Source organism: Folsomia candida, unplaced genomic scaffold, assembly GCF_002217175.1.
Source record: "Folsomia candida strain VU population unplaced genomic scaffold, ASM221717v1 Fcan01_Sc011, whole genome shotgun sequence".
Classification (NCBI taxonomy): Eukaryota; Metazoa; Arthropoda; class Collembola; order Entomobryomorpha; family Isotomidae; genus Folsomia; species Folsomia candida.
The window spans coordinates 74,549-99,815 of NW_019091203.1; the positions used below are offsets into that span (position 1 = coordinate 74,549).

Genomic DNA, 25,267 nt, shown 5'->3' on the forward strand with positions numbered 1-25,267 from the left:
AAGGGGAAGAAATTTGTCTGTTATTTTTTTAAACCAAACCAAAATATGCTAGAAACATTTTAGAATCTTGTCGTGAAATATATAAAAATTGGAATTATGTTTTAAAAGATGTTGAAACGATACGATTTTGCAAAACTTGTTTCCGTTTGTTTTGATTTTGTCAAAACTTCGTTAAACAAATTGATGTTACGATTTATCCAGTGTCATACATAAAGGTTTCAGGTCAGTCCGGTTCCGGTTTCAGTCTTACTTAAATATGCTCCGGAAAAACGTAAAGTACTTATAATCAAACTTAGCATTAATCTAGGGAAACAATTGATTCGTACAAAACTAGAAATGATAAATATTTAGTTCCCCAGAAACAATTTTTGTTTAAAAAAATTGAAAAGCATTTGCTTGGTGAAACAGGATTTTCAGAAAGAGTTGAAACCTATGTAGCTATCTTGTTTATAAAAATATGGAAACCAATTTTGGTCGCCCTAGTCGATTTCATCAAACAAATGGTTGAAGATTGGTGATAGGAGACAAATTTGTTCCTGAAGAATCACTAATAATTTGATAAATCTACTTGCTTAAAAAATAATATTTTTTTAAACTGATGCATTATTTGGATGATCTAATTCCTTTTCAGAATATCCGCAAGCGAGGATGAAAACATTTGCTGGAAATTTTAACTCGATCGATGTCTATTTCCTCGCTGTAATGTGCATGGCGTTCGCTTATTTGATGGCCCTTTCACTATTGTTTTATGTTGCTCCTCGAAGCTCTCAATATTTTTATTCTCTAATTGACGCCAAGATTAAAAGCAACAAAATATTCCTATCATTTCTTGTCTTGGAAGTATACGCAAAAACGTCCCAAACTTTTATGATGGCTACAGAAGCTTTTGTAATCATACCGACACTGCTACTGGCTGCATTTGGGATGCATTACCTGCGAAGGTGAAGCATATTTAATACTAACAACTAGGATGGTTATCGCCGATATCCACCGGACAAATTTTATACTGTTCACGCTCAAAAATAAGTTGGCACGTATATTTGCGTTTTCCTGAATGGGCATGTTTACGCCGGTGGCTGAATTTAAAAAATCAGCCACAATCCGGGTTTATAAAAACGCTGTAACTTTTCAAATTTGAACCCGATTTCAAAAGTTAAACCCCATTTTTGGGGTACACAGACTTACTTACCCTGATACATATTACAAAAATTCATTCTTAAAAAAAGTTTTCAAAAGAGTATAGTCTTCAGTATTTTTCAAAATTCAGAAATGACATGAAAATATCAAATTTTTGAAATTAAAAAAATGAATTTTTATAAAATTCATTGCTCACACAAGGAAAATCCACCTCCAGATAAGGTAGGAATTTACAAAATAAGATGTTCATGTCCTGCTATATACATAGGTGAGACCAGTCGCCCCCTACAGCAAAGAATTAAAGAACACATGAATGACATCAGAAAGAAAAACGTAAAATCTGCCGTAGCACTCCACATCCTTGAAAATCCAAACCACATCATGACCCAAGACTCAGCAAGTCTAATCACTCCAGTTTATATATCAGAAAATGTCCCAACGCCATAAATCAGGACAACGGAAAACAACTGAATCCAATTTGGTCATCTTTAATGCTGCCACTCATCAAACACCCGTGACAACAATTATAAACAACAAATTATTGTAACTCTCATGTATGTGACATATCGTGTTTTAATTTCCAAATATTTTATCCCTGATGATGACACGAGTTCCGTGCCGAAAGCTTGGGAAATAAATTCAATTTCTTCCTTCAACCATGTCATCCGAGAATTCTTCTTTAAATTATGAATTTTTATATTTTCAGAGAAGTAATTCAGAGTAACCCAAAAATTGGGTTTAACTTTTGAAAGCGGGTTCAAATTCGAAAACCAAAATCATTTTTATTTTCTAAGGATGAAAATGTGAAGTTTCATTTGCATCTTATTGAAAGAAATCATTCAATTTTAACTTTTAATTTTGCAATTATTACACCGTTTTTCAGATCGAGCCACAGGACAATAAAACTTTCTAAGACGATCACCAGCTTTCAAGAGATTCAGATCCTCATCGCTTACTTTAACCATGCCTCAACCCCTCTCCTACTTCCGATCTTGTCCGTTATAGTTCCCTCCGCTGTGTGCGTCATGTCCTCTTTTGCGGCAATTCGATTTTATAATTTCCTCGCTTTCTTTCAATACGTCCCATTCCCCAACATGCTCATTAATGAAGTTGTCATAATTTCTATCACTCTAATTCCAGCCACCGCCATTTACGAATCATCCAACAATCATCAACGAATCATCCTTCGTCTCCACATTGGTGAGCAAGTGGATGGGAAAATTGGAAAGATGTTGAGAAAAAGGTTAACCGCCCTGCGGACATTTGGCGTAAGGGTGGAACCAATCTGCAAAGTTAGAAATATTGCAATTCCTAGTTGTTACGATTTAATTGCCAATTATATTTTTACTTTGTTAATAACATACCCACAGGAGACAGTTATTCGGCAATAAAGATGAGGTATTTGATTCGGTGCAAATCCAACAGACAGCTTGGTTCATTAATGTTCAATCCACTACCAAAGATCTACGGCATATTGCTACTAGTTTTAGTTTAAAAATGGCTTAAGTCAAACCAACGAATATTTGTCATCCTTTTTGCGTCATGGATAAAAACCAACTCTAAATGGTAACCCCTTAAGCTAATCATTATAGGCCATACTGAAAAACAAACCTCTCTAGATAATAACCCTGGATGAATTAAAATCTACATACCATAATTGAGTCCCAACTTTCAAATATTTAAGAAAAATCGGAAAAGTTTTGTTTACAAATTTTATTCAACTTTTATTCACGTTTCATAAAACTATTATTCGTACTAAAATAATTTTGGCCATCTTCAGTTCGAAAATTGAAATAGTGGTTAATTTGTTGGTGTTTCATTAAATTTTAAACGAATAATTTCAAATAAATAATTGTCCTTGACTAGTTGAGAAAATTGATATGTCGCATGACTCTGTTTATGTAGATTCATTTAATACTGACAACTACGCCCACAGGGGGTGTGGCTTTTCAAATTTGAACTACGCTATTGAGATCTCCATAACGTCCTGAAAAAATTGATATGCCGCATGGCGTGCATTGGTAATGTATTTGCAGAAGCACCGATAGCCACACCCTGTGTCCTTCGACGATGGTGCGTCGTTCATATGTGGGACATTGTGATTACGTGTATTGGGGACGTCAAATGTCGGAAACCACGTCAGGAAAAAATGTGTGCAGCTTTAATTGACCTTTGACCACCCCGACAATGACTCCAAAGCAAGGGGTGCGGCGTACTACTCGATGAGTATAATGACCTGACTATTGCCGCCAAGAATTAACCCCCAGGTCCGTCGAATCCAGATTTTAAAATCCGATAAAGAAGTGCTACTTGTTTTTTGACCCTGTGACCTGCATTTCAAGGGGGTGGGGCCATTGGGTACATGACTGGTGTATAGTTAAAGTTTTGTTAAAGTCTCAACGCAAATAAGAATTGTGAGTAAATGCCACAAAAAGTTATGATGCGACGGACTTATTGAAATTATAATATAGACTATAAAAATATTAGCAATACCAATTTATTCATATTAAGACGCCTCTTTTTATATTTATAAGGTAATCCATGTATTTATCTCTGCATCAAATCCCAGGGAAAATATCCTTGCAAGCATATTTCAACAATTTATAGATTAGGGTTAATAGAGACTATTGATATATATTTATGTAAACCGTAGCTTGGTTTTAAATATATTTTTATTATACAGATTATATACACGCATGCATCGTTTACGATATGCATATGCTCTCCGTGTGGAAGGTTGTGCGGCATGTGGAAGTATGTATGCAAATATGATTTATGCAGATAATTTGAATCAAATATGATGATTATATCATACAAGGAAGTACGGTTATCTTATTTCGCTTTATGCATAAATTTAACTTGATAAGTTGACATATGAATAAATATAAATGTATTTGCAACCTTGATTATTTGTCGGCACGCGGAAGTAAATTTGTACGGATAACGATTAAGTGTTATCGATCCTGCAGGACTATTTTAACAAGTTATTTTACAATACACTTTCATGTGAAATTTTATGTGTCATCGATACATACATATAATGAAGCACCCGCATTGAATTCAATTTCTAATATTTGGGAATTTAATTGAAACAAACAGAAACCTTTTGTTTTTCAAAATGTGGAAATATGTGTTGGTCATAAAGATACGTTCGTACATAAAGTACTGGTCTATAATGTGTAAATTCCCCAATCAAAAGTATAATTTTCCCGTAAAAGTAAAACTAATTGAATGTAAAAAAAACGTGCCCAAGTCTTGACTAAATTTTGAACCTTATTATTTACAAATACCTTTTTATTTGTAAATAAAAAGGTTCAAAGTTTAGAGTTGAACATCAATTGTAAACAATTTATGTTCAACTCTAAATAATTGCATATACAAATTTATTGCATGTAACTATTAATTCTACGTAAATATTACTTGCAACTGGAAATTTAATGTTACAAATTTATTTTAAAGCAGATCGATATACATATGTATATATACACAAAGTGTTCCAAATCTAACTGTATTCTTTCATTTGCAATGTGGAAATCGCTTGCTCAGACATGTTTATGCTTATGCACACATTGTTCCCATTTCAAATTACACTATTCAGGAAAGTTTCAAATTCACCTGTTGAAGAGAACAGAAATTTCTGAAAGCTTGTAATAAAGCGAGTAATATTTAAATATTATACAAATTTACATCCATGAGTTACAAAAAAACTGTCCATGCTATGCACGCTAATGCATGTCCAAACTGTCCTGCATTCATTAATATATATCGACAATTGTGCAACTATGTGGACATTATTTGCATGCTGACAGCGACTGCGACAGCATTATACTCTTAATATGCACACTCAAAACAAAACGGTGTCAATATATGACTTAACCGCCTTGGTTACAATTTTGATTCCGAGTAGTAATGAATTTTTTCCGTCCGGTCATAACATTATAACGGTCATAACATTATAATACTACCGGTATCAAAATCATCATAACTCGGATTCAACATTGTAACCAAGGCGGTTAAGTCATATACTGATACCGTCGGTGTTGATTCGACAAATTTTTATTTTGAGTGTATGTATCATGTGTTAATGTTATTTATGTATGTATGTGTATTGTGGTGTCATTATCCTTTTTTCATTTCAATTTTCACACAGTTTCAAACTTCCTCTTGTCATTTTATGAATACAATTTTCTCCCAGGGGTCTTAAATATCTATGTAGCGGTGAAGCACTGCCAAAAAGTGCCATGTAACGGTCCCGTTTTAAAGGTGACATTATGTACATGTGCATCAGTATAACAATCTACAGTTCTTCAGTTATATACGTTTTATGCTTTCACCACCAGTTTAAATACTCCGTTTTATAGACATATAAACTCGTAAATCAATACGAAATCCCTGCAACAGACTTGTGCCTTACTTTGCATTTGTGTAAAGTTGAGCTGCACATGTCTCACTTTTTGGCAAGCTTTCATTCAAAGATCCCGAGTTCAATCTTACCCTGACTTCGGATGGGCACACATGTGTGACCACGTTCTAGATACGGAAGAAATACTTGAGATTTAATCTATTATTTCGTCAGTTGTTGTTACAGCGTGAAAATTATAACATCATACAACGTCACTGTATATGCATATACATATATACACAAATTTCTACATTTCCAAATATTGTGGCAATTCTGGCAATGTAAGATTGAATTTAAAACCTGTAAGTTTTCTAAATCTACGAACATTAACACACAAAACGTTATATGTATTTTTACGGAGATTTAGCCAACAGATTTGCAATTTATACCATAACCCAATTTAGCTAATGTTGTCAACCTGCTAAAATCAGGAGTGTCGCGTTATTTCGTAAAAGTGTGTATGTACAATTATTTAACGAAGTGAACGTATTTTACTAATGACTGCGTGCATTGCGTCATTATTTAAAATCTTGACAGATGATAACATGTGAAAAATTTTCTAGGAATATTTATTTGCAATCATTAAGGATAAATTGAGAATATTTCCGACATTTTTTCACCACGAAAAAAAACTCAGTTGCGGATTCACATTTCTCTTTGTTAACCAGTGCTCCCGGAATCGTGTGGACATATGAAAAACTTCCCTATGTTTTCTAAGGTAAGTTTATAACCCCCTCCCCCCATTGTATTATACCCCACCCGCCCCCCCCCCTTTTACAATATTAACATCCAGTCCGCCGGTTTTGACTATTTTTTCTCTTAATTTTGTTCGCATTTCCTCCTCCGCTAAATGCCCATGCCCATATCGATCAAACCATTTCATCATTTTTTCCTAAATTCGGCAATGAATATTTAATTCGATTTGATTTACCTACCTGTCCTACCGGCATGACTCATAGTCATATGCCAAACTTTCTCCAAATCCAGAACAAACCATGTTAAATAATATTTCCTCTAACTACATAAGCACATAAACGATTTCTGCGCAATATTGATTTTCATCCGAAGAATAGTTTGACATTTACTTTGGAATCGGAGCACAAAGTCAGGTTGTGAACTTGGCACTTATTTGGTTAGTTGGTCGGGCCGTATGGATTTTGTTGTACCTATTTTTATCCACAGGTATGTACATTTGTAGACTAGAAGAACATTTAGATTTGTCATAACTCCATCATTTTGCTGGACGTGGTAGTTACACTAGCTAAATAATTTTTTCACCGGTGGAGGTGCTATGAAATTCTACACCGCGTGGTAACTGTATGCACTCTTAGCAAAACGGTATTAAATCATCACCATCCGGAGTGCATATGTGTATGACTTAACCAGCGCTGTGATAACGGGCACCACGTAAAAAATAGTGAAAAATATACACCGCCGTAGTGATGAAAACTCACCACTCAGAATCAATCGATTACCAACCCGGGGTTAAGTTATTACCAAATCAATACTAACACGGAGTGTATATTTGACTTTACCACATTTTTAACAGAGTAATAAAAAGTTGTCTTATGAGGGTTATTTCAATATGGATCGGTAATATTTTTTCTACCATGGCGTTGATATTACGGGCTAAGCAAGAATCTTCGTACATATGTATGTATGTTACCCTTCGGTGATAAATTTAAACCGGAATGGTGGATTAGCATAGTATTTTCCTCCACAGTTAACATAAAAGTATTGAGAGGTCACTGTTAAATATCTGGTAGTAGGTAAGATACACCCTGCACTGGTATTAATTTTGTAATGAATTCCTACCGGATAAGTCATAGTATTTTTTCCTGAGGGGAAAGCTTTCATTACTGGACGGTAAAGACCGTAATTACATATATACCTGTGTCAGTAGAGTCACAAATGTACATACATACACAGGTCAGTAATGATGTATTTAATACCAGTTTTCTTAGTGTGCTGCATACCATGTACCATTCGATACTGTGTTCATTCATCACATTCTCTGCGGGTGATTATGTACCACATAGTTTGCAGGCTTTATTATTGCAAAAATTCTATATGTAAGTACTCGCCTACAGCATTTTTTGTGAGAAATATTTTATTGATTCCACATTAGCTGCATGCATTCATGCATGCAAGACATGGACAAGGTTTATGTCGTGGCACTATGTGTATACATATCAGCGAATACAGATCACTTAAAGAAGGATGAAGATATGGTTATTGTTTCAGTATAGGGAAATGGGGTTCCAAATGCTGTGATTGGCTGACGGTTTTTATGGGCATCCGCCCATAAAAACAGGGCCGTGGCACAACTCAATTTTTCCCAATCTCAATTTCCCTATTACTTGGAAATCTCACTCCTTTCTTGGCACCAAAATCAGGTGTCTCCTTTACCATCATTCTTGCTGCCAAACTCGGAAAAGATGAATAATTAAAAGATTATTTAATATCCTACAAATTAATTTTCTGACATCCACTCAATTACATAAATCGCTTCAACTCACCACAAGTTAAGCTCTAAGCTTCAACTCTCGGTAAGTAGTAAAAGAATTACTATTTTCTTTCAACAATGAACGGTGGGGACACAAATATGGTGGTGACACGTTCATTTTTACGAGTGATTTGGATGTTAATTTATTGCGATTTATTGGTACAGGTAACTGCTAAGGACAATTTTTCATCCATTAATTTTGCGACCTCTCTGCCGTGCCCCCACCAGAAATCTGTGTCATCGCCGGCCAACCTGGTAAATAACAACTTTAACTGGATTCTGCAACAATAAGGACCAAGGAACTTGTATTTCGTAATGCACTATATTTTATTGAAGTATAGACTCATCAATTACCATTAGTTGTTGTTCGTGACCTGGTAACAGTGTGAAATTGTCGGAAACTTCGTTAAAGTTTTGCAAGATTCAAAAATAGTTTCTCATATAATGAACGGTGAATACACATATATGTACATTCATGTATGGTGAAAACACTCTCATTGTTGGAAATTAAGTTCCACTAAATTTATTTTTGTGAATTGCAGATATAATATTTGTGCCTGTAATAATTGTTACTCAATATTGTGACCTATTGCCCCTTCCTCCACCAGATCCGTGTCTCCACCGGTCAATTTATCTGATCTATCAGTGTGCGTTTATACAAAGCAAATTCAAATTATATCTTCACACCCACTCTTTCGCTACCAATGAGCAGTCGATAACTAAAATGTATCAATTTTATTACAGGTTCACCTATTTGGCCAAACAAGGGTACTTAAATCAATGTGACTTTGTCAAGACTATTAAAAAACTTTCAAAACTTCGCTTAAGGTAAATTTTATTTTGATCTTAAAAATAGTTTCTTTCCTCTAGAATTAAAAGAATAATGAACGGTGGAGACACATTAATATGGTGGAAACACGTTCATTATTGCAAGCAACTGTTACATCAATATTTCCTTGTTATTTTGTTTAATTACAGACTCATCAATTACTATGAGACCTTGTTCGTGACTCGGGAATAGTGTGAAATTCTCAGGAACTTCAGTAAAGTTTACCAGGTTCAACCATAATATTAAAATAATAGTTTCTTATCTCCAAAAATTAAAAAAGCAACGAACGGTGGACACACACATGTATATGGTGGAAACACGTTCATTTTAATTACTGATTCGCCTTCATGTACTCAAATTCAGTGTGACTTTATCAAAACCTTCTTCAAAATCTTCTTAAAGTAAACAATTAACGGTGGAGACACATAAATATGGTGAAAACACGTTATTTGTTTCAAGCAGGTTTCAAATTACTAATTGCTTGTTATTTTTCGCAGGAAATCCAGTTGCTCAAAACATTTATTTGAATTTAATAAACCGTCGTTCGTCACGGTCCGAAATATAAAGTGTTGCGGTACTAATTGTGATAATTCTTGAAACCAAGAAAATCGTAATTACTCCTTTCTGCCAAAGCGTCAGGTACAACTTCCGATGCAAAATAACTCATTTCTCTCATTCTTTTTTCCTCTGATAGCTAATTTTAGTTTTTTTAAAGGTTCCAGCAGTGGTGTAAAATTCTCGACATCGATAAGGAAAACGTATCACCTAAAACTGTCGTTTGCAGCAAACACTTTTAGCCACCTTCAAGAAATTTCTCAAAGAGTTTTACCGACCTCTCCACCCCATTTGTGTCTTCACCATTGTCTGTGTCTCCACCGAAAGGGGGGTGGGTTAATTTATCCTTTATATGAACAAGAAGATAAGATTAGAAATAAGTTTCACTACAGTTTGAAGTAGAAGAACCAGAACCACATTCAACTGTTTCCATTTTCCTTATATACTCAAGGCACGAAAATTATTGCTACTATTTATAATAAAATATTTTGCAACCGGGAAATTATTTCGATGTTTGGTTATTACGGCAAAGTTGTTTTTATTGGTGAAGATGCATTATTAAATCTATAAACAACAAAGATGTTTTATTCACATTAGATAACAATTGCTTCAATATATCAATATCAATATTGCCGGTGGATACACACTTTCAGTGGTGACAACACGGCGGTGGAGTATATTTTTTTAGTTGTTATTTAGACGTTTGTCAAACGTAAAGTTAGTAAAATTGTATTTATGCTAAATCAATTTTTGTTGCAATAAATTTGGTTGTAAATCTGCATCACAACAACTTTCAGTTTTTAATTAATTATTCGAACTTAGAAAGTCGCAAAAATTCTCCATTCAAGATGACGAAAATCTGTACAAAAATTAAGTCACATTAAATCCTGAGCATGGTTGTAAAACTGCTCTGACATATCTTGTCGTTAAACTTACTTAATAATTGATGATGGTGGGTGGGTGTGGTAGACACCGAAGCACGAAAAACTGTTTTTTTGTTCTGGGACGTAAAATATAAAGTGTGATGAGAAGAGATGGTAAAGGGTAAAGTGAGACGGATGGTGCGCAGAGAGTGCTACGGCTTCATTTATGCGGCATCAAAAATACATGGAGAAATTTGAACTGCGAACCAGCCAATCACATCATTCCAGCCCCGTCCTATACTGAATAACTAACATTGGAACTGTTTATCTCTATAGGATACCATGATCGTTGTATACATATTAGGTGTCAAGGCTGTTTACTCCAAACTAGAGTGACAGTGGCTGCGGACGCCGTGGGGATCTCACAAAGTACAAGAAAAAACAAAAACTTGTTGTTCTGTTCTCCAAAGTAGAAATTATTGTTTTTTGAATGATCTGAGATAATTACTTCTATTTTACCGTAGTCAGATTTTAACAGTATCGCTTTTCCTGTGCTAATATCGCTAAAAAACGCAAAAAAATTAAAATGCAAAATATAATATTACTTTTCATTTAATACCGAAAAAATATGAAATTTCATTCAATTTAATTTGTGGAAATCACAACAATATTTGATGGGCCTTACATATTTATGCAGAAAAATTTTAAGCGAGACAAATTGGAAACCGTTGGAGAAAGTACATTTTCTTATTATTCTGCCCAACGTCCCCACCAAGTCCGCAGTCACTGCACTCCAATACATATAAAACCTGTCCCCCTTCACGATACACATTCCTAGTCTACCTCTACCTTCTCTACATACCTTCTCTGCTGGAGAACCGGTTACTAGCGCGTCACTAATCCCAAATAATAATCCCTTTCTTCTTCTCCACCACCTTGTTAAGTACAATTTTGGTTATATAGAAATATTCACAAATAATAAGGGACTCGACAACCATCATGCAAACATATTGGGTACAACATTTCTTGCCCAATTCTTCACCTTCTTGCAAACGTTAAAAGCTGAAGAGTCGTCGAGCAAAAAAATAAAGTTGGCTGGGTTTTGCTCCATTCCTCAACACTGTAAGTCCTTTGTCTGGATATGTATACACAGACAGATGGGCCGTACATAAAGGGTGTGCCAGATTTTGTGATAATTTTGACTCCAATCTCCTTCATGTGATATATGCATATCACCCATGTTAACCACTACTTAATATTGGAAGGATGTGAATATATATAACTCGCGTAAAATTGATTACGTCCTTTTTGCACAGCTCCCACAGAGAGTAATAAAATATCATTTTTCACAATAGCAAGGATGCGAGTGATTAAGGAGTTCGTCCTGCAGAGAAGTACATATGTACATACCTGCCAGTGAAAAGATGATCTATCATCGTCAACATTGTCAAGACCAAGAATTTTATTAATTATCTGCAGTGCTGATTTGGTCGTCAAGCAGGAATGGTGCAATGTTAGAATGTGTGCGGATTTTTGCGAACATGTGCATTTCTGCATACATGTGAAGTGAAACATTTTAGTGAAACGTTTCCTCGACTGTTTATAAAATTTGTGACAAAGCTTCAGAAATATAGCATAAAATTTGAAAGAAATATACCCTTAACAATTCATCATGAAGGGCAAATGCAAATGGAAAGCCGCAATTTTAGTCCTTATCGCAGTCGGACTTTTAAAAGAGTTCCGGCCCTCGGGACCGTTCCTCGTCGATTATGCCGTCGACCATAAAAACTTCACGGGAGAACAGGTTAATAATTTACATATATGAAAACATTTTAATTTCCGCGTATCCATTTTCTCAAATCGCTACACTCCTAAAAATAATGTTACCTTTTGGAATAGTAAACGCAGTCATATCAGATAAACTAAATAAACCAAATCCATAGTCAATTTAACTCTTTATGAACTCAACGTTACTCTGGACTTTTGCATAGTGTGCTGAATTTAGAATTTAACAGGGTACATTCACTATTCGCAAGAGTAGCACTTTTTATTTCTCATCTTGTTTAAACACTGTTGTCACAAAATTATTTTAAACTTCGTAAATATACTTTTACAAATTTTAATAAAAATTTCACAATATGAACGATTGAATGCTTCTTTAATCCGGAAATTTAAAACTGCACAAAATTACATACTGACTGTGAAACGAACATATTTGAGTTAAAATGTCTCTCAATTATTTTGTAAAATGCAGAAATTCGTCAGAAAATTACATTTCCATATTTCAGATGATCCACGAAGTCCTTCCGGCCACGACGGGGTCTTACATCGTGTCCCTCGTCCTGCTCCTCATGGTGACGGACGCCCTCTACTACAAACCCATCATCGTGGCCGGTGGGGTGTACAATATCCTCACGTGGGCCATCACAATCTGGAAGTTCAACAGCGTGAATACGGCACGGGTATGAATTACTTAAATTGTAGTGAGATACATTTGCTATCTTGTATTCTTCGTGTATCCGGGACATTCACGTCAATTTCGTAAAACCAGTAAATGCGATTTACTAAACATCGCTTCGCAATTTTGCAATGTTTCCGATGCGACACCCAATCAAAATCCTGTCATCTATTTTTTTTATGAAATACAGTATTTTAAAATAAGTTTAGAACTGATATTTCGCTTCTGCTGGAAATTAATAACATTGTTTTTTCACATTTTCTCCAACTTTGTCCAAGAATACAGATACTCTTGGTTTTCAAGACCTTCTTGCATAACTGTGGAGTTATCCGAAAGATATTCATAAATTTGCGCTGCTTGTTATTACCGGATTTTTAAGAACGTCCCGAGGAAAATTTGAAAAGATGTCCTGCAGAGAGATTTCTGAAGAAATCTGTGCAGAATTATGCAGAGTTACGCAAATACAGTTCTGCAGAATATGTAATAGGGACACATAAGTTTTGCAGTATTATGTAAAAAATATTATGTATGACACAATATGCATAGGGTTTTTATCGATTACTGCAAAATTCGACATAGATTTCTACTCGCGATATGTACCAAAAAAATAAACTTAAAAAAAACATGACTTTAATTTCTATTAATTTCCAGATCCGCCAAATTTTCTACGGTCTTTCCGTCACCACCACGGAGGTCGCATACTTCACCTACATGTACGCCAACATTGAGAAATGTGCCTACAAAAAAGTGACATCCTACACCCATTCGGCCGTGCATTTTGGCCAATTCGTTTCCGGGATGACTGGCCAACTTCTCATCTCCTTCAACCTAATGAACTTTGAGGAGCTCAACTATCTCAGTTTGGCCGGCGGGGTGGGTGCTCTCTTCTTCGCGCTCTTTCTCCCACGCGTCCTGCGGGACGTAGAGGAAGAGAAAGCGCTCAAAAATGCGGACGCAAACGATGTGGAAGAACCAATGAAGAAAGATGAAAAAGAGGCTGAGAAAGATGGAAAAGGTGAGAATCGAAAAATGATCGTTTACACGTGAAACTATAAATCTAGTATTTAATTAGATAGTTGCAAAAATAGTGTTTTGCAAGACAGTGAATCAAATTGCAAACTCAATAAAGGGATGTATTTAACAAACTCTTGTACATATTAGGCTAACCAATACATGCGCGATTTCCATTGAACACTTATCTGAAAAGAATTTTCAAACCTACATAGATAAGTTACCCGCTTAATTCGATTAACCAATTTTATATTTCCGTCGTATAAAATTACTACACTTGGTAAATTTTTCATGTAAATTCATTATTCTTGTAGAATCAATAATTCCTGGCAAATTTCTTACATAATTTTGCAAAATCTTTAATATTTATAAATAAGTATTTAAATACACAAATCTTAATATTACTTTGAATTTAGCCTACTTTCACGATTTAATCAGTAAGCTCGTTTATGTAATTTCGATTGAAAAGTTAGTTAAAAAGTATGATTATGTTATCGGCTAATTCGATTTTCATGTCTTAAATTTCTGTATGTATGTATGTTGACTAGTACACTTTAAGCTTGCAAATTTCTTACATGTTCAATTTTTGCAAAACTTAATGACAAGATCATTACATAATTTAGAACAATCACCTTCCCCCATTCCGGCCGGACTCGATTACACAAGAAACATCGGAAAAGAAAAGCAACCCTCACGTCTGCAACGGTGGCGCGAGGCCCCCGCCCACTGGAAGAACAATATCCTTTACACCTACACAAACCGCGACATTGTCAAGTGGTCGGTTTGGTGGGCCATGTCGTACGGACTCTACATCCAGGTCGATCTCTACGTGGAAGGACTTTGGAAAGAGATTGAGCACCACAGCCATCAAAACGTGTACAACGGAGCGGTCCACGCGTCTCACGCAATTATCAGTGAGTTCAAAAACAATATAAAAAACTTGCCCTTTTAATACAAAGATTCACCGAAGGTAGGAATTAATCTTGCCCATGTCAAGCCGATATGTGTCGTTATATTTTCCTGTATAAGTATGTGTACTTTTTCGTATACAATGACATATTTGTCAAATATGTATGTCATATATTTGCAAGTTTAACCATTCAATTTGTCACAATTCCATAATTTTATCCAAACAACTCAAATGTAAGGGGTGCTGATTTAATTCGTCTAGATGATGATACCTATTACCTTGTTTTCACCGATTTTGAGCTACACGTTTTTAAATATTGAGGAGAAATCAGTACAAATTAAACCAATACCCTTTAGCAACGACATTATCGACCTAACCGACAAAACTTCAAAATTCGCAGTGACTTATCTATTTTTATGGGATTTTAGGGGGCCTACAATCGTATGTACATAAAAACTTAAACGTGTGAAATAAACTGCATCAACCTTTCCATGTTATTCAGAGAAATAACCGGAAGTATGTAAATCTTTGTTTTCCTCACTCCAGGTGTCGGTCTTGGTCTGATTGTTGGGCGAACAAAAATGTGTTGGATTAAGTGGGGCTGTCTCGTCTTCGGCGTGTCCACCGTCCTTCAAGGCGTGGCTTTGTTCGTCATGGCGAAAACGCACGACTTGTACGTCGCCTACGGGATGTTCATCCTGTTTCAGACCATGTTCCAGGTTTTGGTCATTATTGCAAAGTGAGTAATTGTAATCTGAGAAAATAGAAGTCTTGCAAAAATACGAAATGTTCTTCATTTGCGCTTTTTGCAAAATGTTTTTTTTTAAATTTTTCTTTTAAAATCGGCAAATAACTTTGTTAAAATATTCACATTGGTAATTTGTTTGAGGGTCGACCGTCATGATTCGTTAAATTTGGGAAAATACTTCGTAATTTTTGCAACATTTCTATTTTTCCTGTTTTTTATTCAGATTTATTCCAAAAATAATTTGGACAGTTTTAAATGCTCATAAAAATTGCAAATTGTCGAAACTTTACTAATCCTAAGACCAACCGTTTTTAAAGCAATTCCATATTCACAACGGTACACAATCCTTGTTAGTGACAAAATTCATATTGAACAGTAAAAAGTATAAATAATAACTACCGTTTGCATTTTTTGCACAGATCTCAAGTCGCAGAATCCGTCCGGGAGAAAACTGAGGCCTTCATCTTCGGCATGAATACACTAACGGCGTGCATCATCCATCTCTTGCTGACCATGGCGGTCACCTCTCGGCACGGATTCCACCTTCCGATTCGCGATCAGTACATCGTATACGGCGTATACGCCGTCCTCCTCGGCGTCGGATTCGGTTGCTGCGACCTTCCGAGAAAATTAGCAGGCAAAACGAGAAGTTGGAGTGTCGATGTGCGAAATAATTTGCGAAAAAGAAGCCCCAAAGTCCGGGGAGAAAACGATAAAAACGACAAAGATGACGAGAAGGAATTGGAGACAATTTCAGCAAGCATGCCATATTCCATTCCGAGAGAGCACTGACATCAAATTTGCGAAGAGCACATATTCGCGAATATTTTTAAATACCGTGGCCCTGAATATGTAGTAAATAGTTCGCCAAGTGTTTTACAAAATACAGATAAATATTGACAAAGCTTGCAATGATTTATGCAAAAATGTATCAGCATTTATTGATAACTGGATGTCAAGTTGACTAAGAAATTTGCAAAATTTCTTGATATTAAATGATGTTAAGCTATTACATATAAAGGAACTAAAATACTCTTGTAATCATGACATATTTAAAACCAAAACGCGTTTGCCAATCTTATGTGGAATAAATGTGTATCTTATGCAACCAATATGTTTGCGTTTTGTTCACGATTTTTTTTCTTAGCCAATTGACAAAAATTAATATATACGTGCATAGACCTGCGAGTTTGCAGGTTTTAATTTTTGAGAAACTATTCCTTTGTTTAGTTTAGTGTTCCGAAGGTTTTAATTTTTCTGAAAATCGCAAACTTAATATTGGTTAAAAGGTACACAGAAGTCGTGCAAATTATTATTATTATTACTCCTTTTTTTTACATATTTATGCATTTTTTAATCAAATTTTATTTTTACATGGAAGACTTTATTTTAATGTGTATATATTAACATGCACAAACATGATAATAAGATTTACATTTTATATAAACATGCAAATCGACCTTCCCATGAAATTATGGTGAAACTTGAAATATGAGCATGAAATATGATTTCTCCAGTTTCTTTGTACTTTTAGAAATGTGGTATTATTACGTAAGGTATGAAAGTTGTCATCGTATGAGATTAAAATTATATCGTTCTGCTACCGATATGGTAAAACTTTAATGCCAAGCTACTACTGCACTGTACAATATTACAATAAATAGACACGCTACTTCAGTATTACTTATTCAACAACCCATTTAACATACGTAGTCACTTATACTTACATACATTGTATTTAGAAAAGTTAATACACGTACCGCCAGTCTTTCTTATCTACGCGGGCATCTGCCGAACATTCGTCACCATACGATGCACCCCGTCGTACAGGAACTTGTTTCATATATCTGCCCAATATTTTCGTGCTTTCTTCCATAAAAGGGCGACAAACGGTGGGAACGAATTCTACAAGCTTGTCTAATTCAATGGCAACCTCGTCTTGTAATGTTTTCGGGAAACATCCAGGGTACGGTGGATACCACGGGTATTGTGGTGCCGGTACCGGCGGTGTTGTCGGCGGTGTCGTCGGTGTTGTCGGCGGTGTCGTCGGCGGTGTGGTCCTTCCCAAACTTTCTTCCAACCCCCTAGCACCTGGCTCCGCCACTTTGCCGTCTTTTATGCTTACCATTGAGCAGACATTCAGGCTGGAAAGGTCAAACTGGCTCTCGCCCCGGAGTCCGACATTGACAAGAGCATGGTACACTGTTGTGTCTGGGATAGTGTGTGAGACAAGTGGTACGCAAAGGTGACCACAGCAGTCCGAATTTGCCACGCAGAACGGGCTTGTTTCCACGCAGTTTGCGTCAATTTCCTGATTAAATACATACAATGCGTATCATTTACTTACTATGGATCAACTATTACAGCGGTAGGATTTTCTTAAAGGATATCGCGCGGATGCTATTCTCCGCTATCTATATTGCCAGTGAGCTGCAAATACGTAAGGTGAAGATGGGTTGACCTTAAATGCACAAGTAGATACATACAAACAGTAATTACCAACCTGTCCTAAAATTAATTTTTAACGCCTAAACCAATTTTAGGTTCTACCTAAAACCGACGTATTATATAAATTCCAAGAGAAGAGCCAATTTTAAACTATCAATTTTTTAGACCATCTCGTCTTTAACTGATTTACGGCTTATTTTCGGTTTATTGTACAATTAAACAGGTGGAAAGCTTTACATTTATTTGAGATTTACACCAACCCAACCCAAATTTATCTGGGGATCCAGGAGAGGAATTCAATTATAATTTGCGCAAAGCGTAAGCCTAGATTTTGAATCAAAATTTATGCTAACGCCTTGCGCAAGTTACAATTGAATTCCTCCACAGAAATGCTTAAAGTTTAAATTTTGCGCAAGCCGATTGCAATTTATACTGAATTTAAGGCCAAATCATCCAAAATTCATTTACACCTGAATGGCAACGCTAGCTTTAATTAATAACGAAGGCATCTTTGAGTATTCTCCCCGATTTTGACAAATCCACCGCAAAAATCTAATCAACATGAAATTTTCAAAAGGCACGATCTCCAAGCGCAGAGATATTTGCATTCGAAGATGGAAAGTATTTGATTTTGGACAGGGTAAAAGTCGTCATCTTTGAAATGTTTTTTCTCGATTTGGATGCAAATAAATGAGGAGCCATATCTGTGCAGAGGGAGATCGTACTTTCTTGCAATTTTCAAATTAGTTAAATATGTGATCTATTGAGGCTAGTTTTTTAAAATTTAATAGCCAACGTTATCAAGACTTCCATTGTCAGACTACATTTATTTGTTACCTTAATATTCTGCATTTCGGCGAATTGATAGTAACCGAAAAATGTCAGTAACGCGAAATGGTGGGAAAAGTTCATATCGAAGAATTTTAAAGATCGAGCTCGCTTGAATTGCCAGGAAGGATTTAGTCCAACTGCTCCCAGTTTCAGCAGGGCATATGCAGGTGATGATTTATTTATACGCGATAAGACTAGACAAACATGCGTAGAATTGGAGACAATACAATAATTAATTATGCGATTAAGGTACATTTTACCCCACTTTTGTGGAAAACTACCATGGAATTGTCAGATTTATTAACGGGAGTGTGAGGTACATTTTACTCATTATTGGTCGACTTAGGACCGCAAATTTATTTATTTATTGATGCTTCCAGGTAGTAAAGTACAACCAACAAAAACAAATTAACCTGGATTTTGACTCTCTTAAACAACAATTTATGTAAGTAAAATTACAGTTTTTGGGATATATTACCCTCTGAGTAATAAATTTCACCGTTTCTCTACCCGAATCTAGTCGAACATGTCGACTCTTTATTTTCTACCAGTTTTTCTCTTAATTTGCTCCACAAGTGGTTCCGTTTTCACCGAAATGTTCCAAAACACTAGCGCTATGTCGCCAAATTCCTCCACAGATGGATCCCTTTTTTCTGAAACGCACCAAAACACAAACATAACCCCTTCCAATCCGGACCTTATATTTTTTAACCGAGTCCCCAAAGTAGGGAGCACTATGATGATAAATCTCCTCAGAAGACTGTCCTTCCGAAATGGGGTCGCCTTCTTTCAAGACGCCGCCCACCCGGGGATGCAGGCCAGGCTAAACTGTGTCCAGGAAGCTGACCTTGCTCACCTCCTATGTCAGCTGCCGAAACAACCACCCAGCGTGTACACTAAGCACGTCGCCATGGTCAACTTTACCCGTGGAGGGGGTGGGTGCGCCCAGGTTGTGTACATCAACATGGTGCGGGACCCTCTCGAGCGGATGATTTCATGGTATTACTACATGCGGTTAGGCGGGGTTAGAAACTTCGTCGCTAAAATGAGGAAGAATAACAAACCGGAGGACGACAAGTGGTTGCAGAGGGTACTGTATTCAAATAATATCACAAATTTCAAATAAATCGTCCGTTGTAAATTTGTGTAGGATTTTTCTACCTGTGTTCTCCAAAATTATGATGAATGTCGATTCGAGGGCGCACATGAAAATGTGTGGAGTCAAATGATGTTCTTTTGTGGGATGGACGAGCGGTGCAAGTAAGGAATTTCTAACGCAGCAATTTTTTAAGCAGTAATTTTTTACCACAATTTTATACTTCAAGTTTCCTGTTTGTCCCACTTTTAAAAACAGTATACTCTTTTGAAGACTACATCTAGTCTGAATTTTAAATTATGTAAGTGTTCTCTATCAAACCCAGCGTAAACTTTACTTTTTATCAAGCTAATTTTGGCCTGGATTTCGTATAGTTTACTTAATTTAGAATTCTCTTTGCATTTTATGTTGAGAATTATAACATTGCTTGTATGAGTGTATCTAGACTCTAGACCAAAGCGGATTTGCAAACTAATTATTAACATCATTTTCATAATACCAAATGACGAAATTTGCACGATACAATTTGTTCTTTTTTGACGTGACTAAATTTCATATAGCGAGAAGAACGGTGCATGGGCGTTGAGCAGAGCGATGGAAAACGTGGACAAATATTATTCCGTGGTCGGTGTCCTGGAGGAACTCGACCTCAGTCTGGAAGTCTTTGAGGCCTACATTCCCCGCGTTTTTGCCGGTGCGAGGGAAACTTATCTCAAAAACAAGGAAACGATGGTCACAATTAACAAAAATTTAGAAAAGCCCAACATTCCCGAAGATGTTAAGCAGCTCGTCCGTGACCAAATGGGTAATGAGGTCAAGTTCTATGAATTTTGCAAACAAAGGTTGCACCTACAGGCAAAATTTGCAAAACAAGTAAACACACACACTAAGACAGTTTTACTAAATAACGGATCGAGATCTGAGGATGAGAAGTAAGTAAAAATTAGGGCGCCAAAATTAAATATTCAAAAAATTATACTCTAGATTGAGGTGTACCCCACAAATATATTCCATTTGAAGTATATGATTTGACTACTTTGCATACATACACATACAAATAAATAAATTTGCGATGTCTTGAGTCTGCTTTTCTTAAATTCACTTTTAACCAACCAAAAATTTCTTCGCCTCACAGTACTCATATTCAATGCAAAATTCTGAAATGTAATCACGTCGTTTTAAAAACTAATTTCAAAAAATAAATGCAGTATATTTGGTATTTAATGAGAGAATGATAATAAATTACACCAAATTTAAAAAATATATAAAAGTTCATAAATTAATATACGATTAATTTTAAAACATGATGATTCGGAACAAGTTGGTCAACTAATCTCCTTACATACTAACAATTATAAAGTTTATTAATCCTGTAAATATCACTCCACTCGAGACCAGGTTTCCCCCAGGGGTCGTAAATAGGCCGACCGTCCTTGCTTTTCATCGTCGGGCTAACCCCGTCCTTGGAAAAGGCCGTCTCCCCGTAGTGCATAATGCTGTCGATATCATATCCGTTGATCAGCCAATCTTTTGACGCAGGCGTCTTCACAAATAGTCACTCTGATCCTAAAAATGCGATAAAATATTTATTTATAATGACAACGCGTGAGGTGAATATCTAAGATTTTTGAAAGTGCAATTTGAATATGATTCCGAAATAATAAAAAAACATGTTCTATTTTTTTCCCTTGAACTTTGACCGTTTCTGAATTTGAAAAAGTGCCAAATTCAAAGTGTTTAATCTTTTTGAGTAACAAGTTCGTCGGCTCATTTTTAGTTTCGAAAAATTTAAATCGGTCCAGTAAGACGTCGAGATTTATAATTCATTGCCGTTGCCCATTAAAAAATCGTTTAAACTAAATTCATCTTGGAACATCCTTATGTTACGTCATTAAACAAAACAGTTTTTTAGGGATGCACCGAGTGGTGAAAAATGGAACTCGGCCGAGTACCGAGTACTCGGCAACTCTTGAAACGAGTACTCGGCCGAGCACGGAGTACCGAGTAATTCATAAAAATCGGGCAAAATCTAGTAATAATGAATATCTCCCAGCGTAATCGACCTAATTCTGACGGTATTAGTGTGGCTACAATTATGTAGACAGGTTTGGCGTAAATATTTGCATGCCAACAGGTGAAAATGCGTCCCAAAGTTAATAAATTTCCCACTTTCCAAATTCACTGCACGTTTTTTCCTGTTGGGATACAAATATGTATCCCACAGATAGATACTTGCGTTAGGAGATATTGTCTTGTGAAATTGTGATATATTAATCACATAAATAAGTATGTGATCAATTGAAATTAATTTGGTCAGAATCGATGAGCATACGTTTGGTGATATCTATTGCTAGCACAGTCCAAAAAAAACGTTAATTTCGGCGTAACTGAAAAACTTTGACTTAAAATATGCAAAAAATGTTACGAAGTATATTTTGCAAAACCCAAAATGCAAGAAAACTTCATGAAATCAGTTTCATGGGCAAGATAATCTGCTAAAAAATGGCAAAAAAATTAAAAAATACTCAGCCGAGTGGGACGACAATACTCGGCCGAGTCCGAGTAGTAAAAATGCACGCCGAGTCGGCCGAGTAGTCGGCCTGGCCGAGCACTCGGTGCATACCTAGTTTTTTTAACCGTCCGCTAACCCACTTCTTATCCAAGAATATGTATCTAAGGATTAGTGACGTAATATATGGACGTTCCCATCATAAAAATTATGCAATACCTTGTTGAATACTCTCCCACAAAACGTCTATATATTCGTCTCCATCGATCCTATTGTGTTCGTGGTGTAAACCGACCGTGTGATCCAGTTCGTGCACCACGGTCCCGATGAACAGACAGCCCCGCCCCAGTCGCAATATTTGCCTTCCCCACCGCAAATTCCCGAAAAAAGTTGAACACCCAGCCGTCCCCTGCTCGATGTAGAGGTAGTTCACCTCCGTCATCCGAGCTATGAATTTCACGCAGGTGAAGTCCTCGTATTGTTTCATAGCCGCCATGATAAGAGGTCTATGCCTTTCTAAGATAATTGACTAAAATTTTTGTAACTTTGAAATTGATGTCAAACTTTTATTTTTAACTGAAATATTTTGGGTTACCAAAAACTTTGTAAACTACAAAATTTGTACGTTAATTTTTATTTTGAAAAGCCAAATTTACATATTACGCTTACCAAAATTTCGTCAATTTCGTACGGAATAATGCCTCCATCCCATAGTCGCTCTGCCGTCGTTATGGCACCCTTTAGTGTCCCATTATTGAAAAAGTCGTCACAATAAAACAGCATATCTCCTACTTGAATAATTCCTTCCTCAAGGGCTCCTTCAAATTCACGATTCCACTTTACTCCAAATTCATTTACTCAAATTTTAGTTTTAAAACTTAAATTTCTTTCAGAAATACCTGCCCTCCATTGTCTACAAGTGTTCCCAATTTTATCACACGTATAACCCAACCCAGTACACGTTACAAGCTTATTAATTAATAACACCAAAATTACTACTGCGATCAAAACCATGTTCCCATTTCCTTCCTAATCCCGCTTAGTCTACATAAGTCTTGTAATTAATAGCTCAGCTGCATGATTACATTGCATAACAAACAAACCAAAGTAAAGGTAAATACTTTCGTATATAAATTCATTAGCAATTGTAATGAACCAATGCCAGGCAAATCTAGTCAAGTCTGGCCCACAGAACCATGACATAGAGCAAATCTTATATAAACCCGATCACTTGGAAATTTATCCTCAAAATGGTCAAAAATGATTTTTAAAATCTCAAATTTTTGGTGGTTATTATAAACATTACTGACATTAGGTATCAGCGAAGAAAGGAGACCTTAATCAATTACTCAATTCGTATTTAGTCTTTTTCATCGCGCCCGCCATTAATTCTTTTCCGGAAGACTTTGCAACTTCATTGTTAATTTTCTCCATCCGTAACCAAAATTTTCTTTAAGTATCGACTGTTTCACAAAGCTGGGAGTATGTCTTCTCACATATAGCCCAACTTTTTTTAATTGAGCGAAGATAATGGATGTATGTGGGATTTTAATTTTCCAGCATCAAAATGATTTTTTTCTCGATTTTTTTCTTGATAGTTATTGCATTGTGGATTAGCCCAAGGTCGGTCCAAAAAATTGCATTTTGTATTTTATGATACACCTTGATGAAAGGAATCAGACGGTCTATCACACATTTCCGAAAACAAACCTGTGCGTCCTCATAGCCCATATGAACTGAGGGGTCCGAAACATGCCCAAATTGACCGAACGCCAGCCAAACCTGAGATTTTTTGAGAAATTACGAAAAACATTTTAATTTCTGTTCGGTTTTCAGTTGAGAGATATATTTCCCATGAAAAAAATTCCCTTCCCGAAGTTTCTGTCACGTTTTTAAGGACGTAGGACTCGTCGTCAGTGACCAATTATTTTGGTGACATTTTGTTGCACGGCTTGGTAGGTCTTGCGTTTACCATTTTTTCTTGACGTTCCGTATGCTTTGCTGAAGATTTGTTTGAATTTGCTTTGACCCGCAATTTATGGGCTTTAATATGATACAAATAGTTTGTATTAATCTTTGACTTCATGGCGGCATCAGGCATGGACGTGGATGAATAATTTTCAAAAAATGATTCAATCGTTATTAACTTTCGAAGGGCCTATGTGGTGGTTTTTTCTCATGGTGCGTATCTTAGGTTGATATTTTCGGATTCTGCTTACTTTTTTATGTATGTCTCAATTTTTTCACGCCCACCCCCTTCTCCGTTGAAATGCAGTCAAGTCTACTTCGAGTCGTTGTCACTCAAATTTTTGGACTTACAAAAACTCGTTTCCCGATTTCCTCAATTTGAAGTGGTGTAGGAAATTTATTTTCCAATGAAAACTTATGAAATTTTGGGGAGACGTAGTCAGATATGTTTAGCATATTTTGCAAGAATTTCAGATTTCTAACCCTACTTTTGAGGACTCTGTTATTAAACGGCCTAGTGATCGGGTTCATATAAGATTTGCTCTACATACTTCCTTGTGTCAGTTATAAAATCCATTGTTTGCAGCAAAAGTGAGGCAGGTTATACAATGCAGTGGTAAGCTACAGATGTACCCAAAATGAGGTAATTAATAAATGTGGATTATTTGTATTAAATATGAAGGTCAGCTACCTCTAACTAAATACAGTTCAAATTCATTCGAATTACACTCCTGCTGCCATCCGAGACGTATAGTAGTATAGTATAGTATTTATTGATATACGGCCTGCAGCCCTGATCAACATATCATCATTGATTATTACAAAACATCATTACATTAATAAGTCATAAAAATTGAATACGTCAATCCAATAGCAAAATACAGATTTAAAAAAGTTGCGATTTGTTATGTTATCGTTGTCATTATACATCTCAGTGAAGGTAGTAAAATCTTGGGCAGGGCCGTAGGAGCACTGGTTTTAAGTGGAGAGCACTCT

The 25,267-nt window shown here is 36.0% G+C and overlaps 4 protein-coding genes across 5 annotated transcripts; 2 read left to right on the forward strand and 2 right to left on the reverse strand.

Moving 5' to 3' along the window:
- The first annotated feature begins 5,667 nt into the window (after nucleotides 1-5,667).
- Nucleotides 5,668-16,728, forward strand: LOC110854920 (folate-like transporter 2). 2 transcript variants are annotated; one of them, XM_035855614.1, is made up of 7 exons: nucleotides 5,668-6,257; nucleotides 11,648-12,096; nucleotides 12,581-12,754; nucleotides 13,402-13,765; nucleotides 14,385-14,675; nucleotides 15,218-15,410; nucleotides 15,839-16,728. In XM_035855614.1, the coding sequence occupies exons 2-7, from the start codon at nucleotides 11,965-11,967 to the stop codon at nucleotides 16,209-16,211; spliced, it is 1,527 nt and encodes a 508-aa protein (XP_035711507.1). In that variant the 5' UTR covers nucleotides 5,668-6,257; nucleotides 11,648-11,964; the 3' UTR covers nucleotides 16,212-16,728. The 2 variants fall into 2 exon arrangements, with proteins under 2 accessions (XP_035711507.1, XP_021959043.1); XM_022103351.2 differs by lacking the exon at nucleotides 5,668-6,257 and having other exon boundaries at nucleotides 10,941-12,096.
- Nucleotides 16,729-17,000: 272 nt separating this feature from the next.
- LOC110854980 lies at nucleotides 17,001-18,846 on the reverse strand. Its single transcript, XM_022103408.2, has 2 exons — nucleotides 18,705-18,846; nucleotides 17,001-17,730 (listed from the first exon to the last, which is right to left on the reverse strand). Exons 1-2 carry the CDS (start codon nucleotides 18,777-18,779, stop codon nucleotides 17,167-17,169), a joined length of 639 nt encoding a protein of 212 aa, XP_021959100.1. The 5' UTR covers nucleotides 18,780-18,846; the 3' UTR covers nucleotides 17,001-17,166.
- Nucleotides 18,847-19,183: 337 nt separating this feature from the next.
- Nucleotides 19,184-21,036, forward strand: LOC110854957 (heparan sulfate 2-O-sulfotransferase pipe). Its single transcript, XM_022103383.2, has 3 exons — nucleotides 19,184-19,788; nucleotides 19,849-19,958; nucleotides 20,355-21,036. The coding sequence occupies exons 1-3, from the start codon at nucleotides 19,225-19,227 to the stop codon at nucleotides 20,728-20,730; spliced, it is 1,050 nt and encodes a 349-aa protein (XP_021959075.1). The 5' UTR covers nucleotides 19,184-19,224; the 3' UTR covers nucleotides 20,731-21,036.
- Nucleotides 21,037-21,171: 135 nt separating this feature from the next.
- Nucleotides 21,172-23,324, reverse strand: LOC110855108 (astacin-like metalloprotease toxin 1). Its single transcript, XM_035855763.1, has 4 exons — nucleotides 23,203-23,324; nucleotides 22,973-23,121; nucleotides 22,523-22,832; nucleotides 21,172-21,360 (listed from the first exon to the last, which is right to left on the reverse strand). The coding sequence occupies exons 1-4, from the start codon at nucleotides 23,315-23,317 to the stop codon at nucleotides 21,350-21,352; spliced, it is 585 nt and encodes a 194-aa protein (XP_035711656.1). The 5' UTR covers nucleotides 23,318-23,324; the 3' UTR covers nucleotides 21,172-21,349.
- Nucleotides 23,325-25,267: the final 1,943 nt, after the last annotated feature.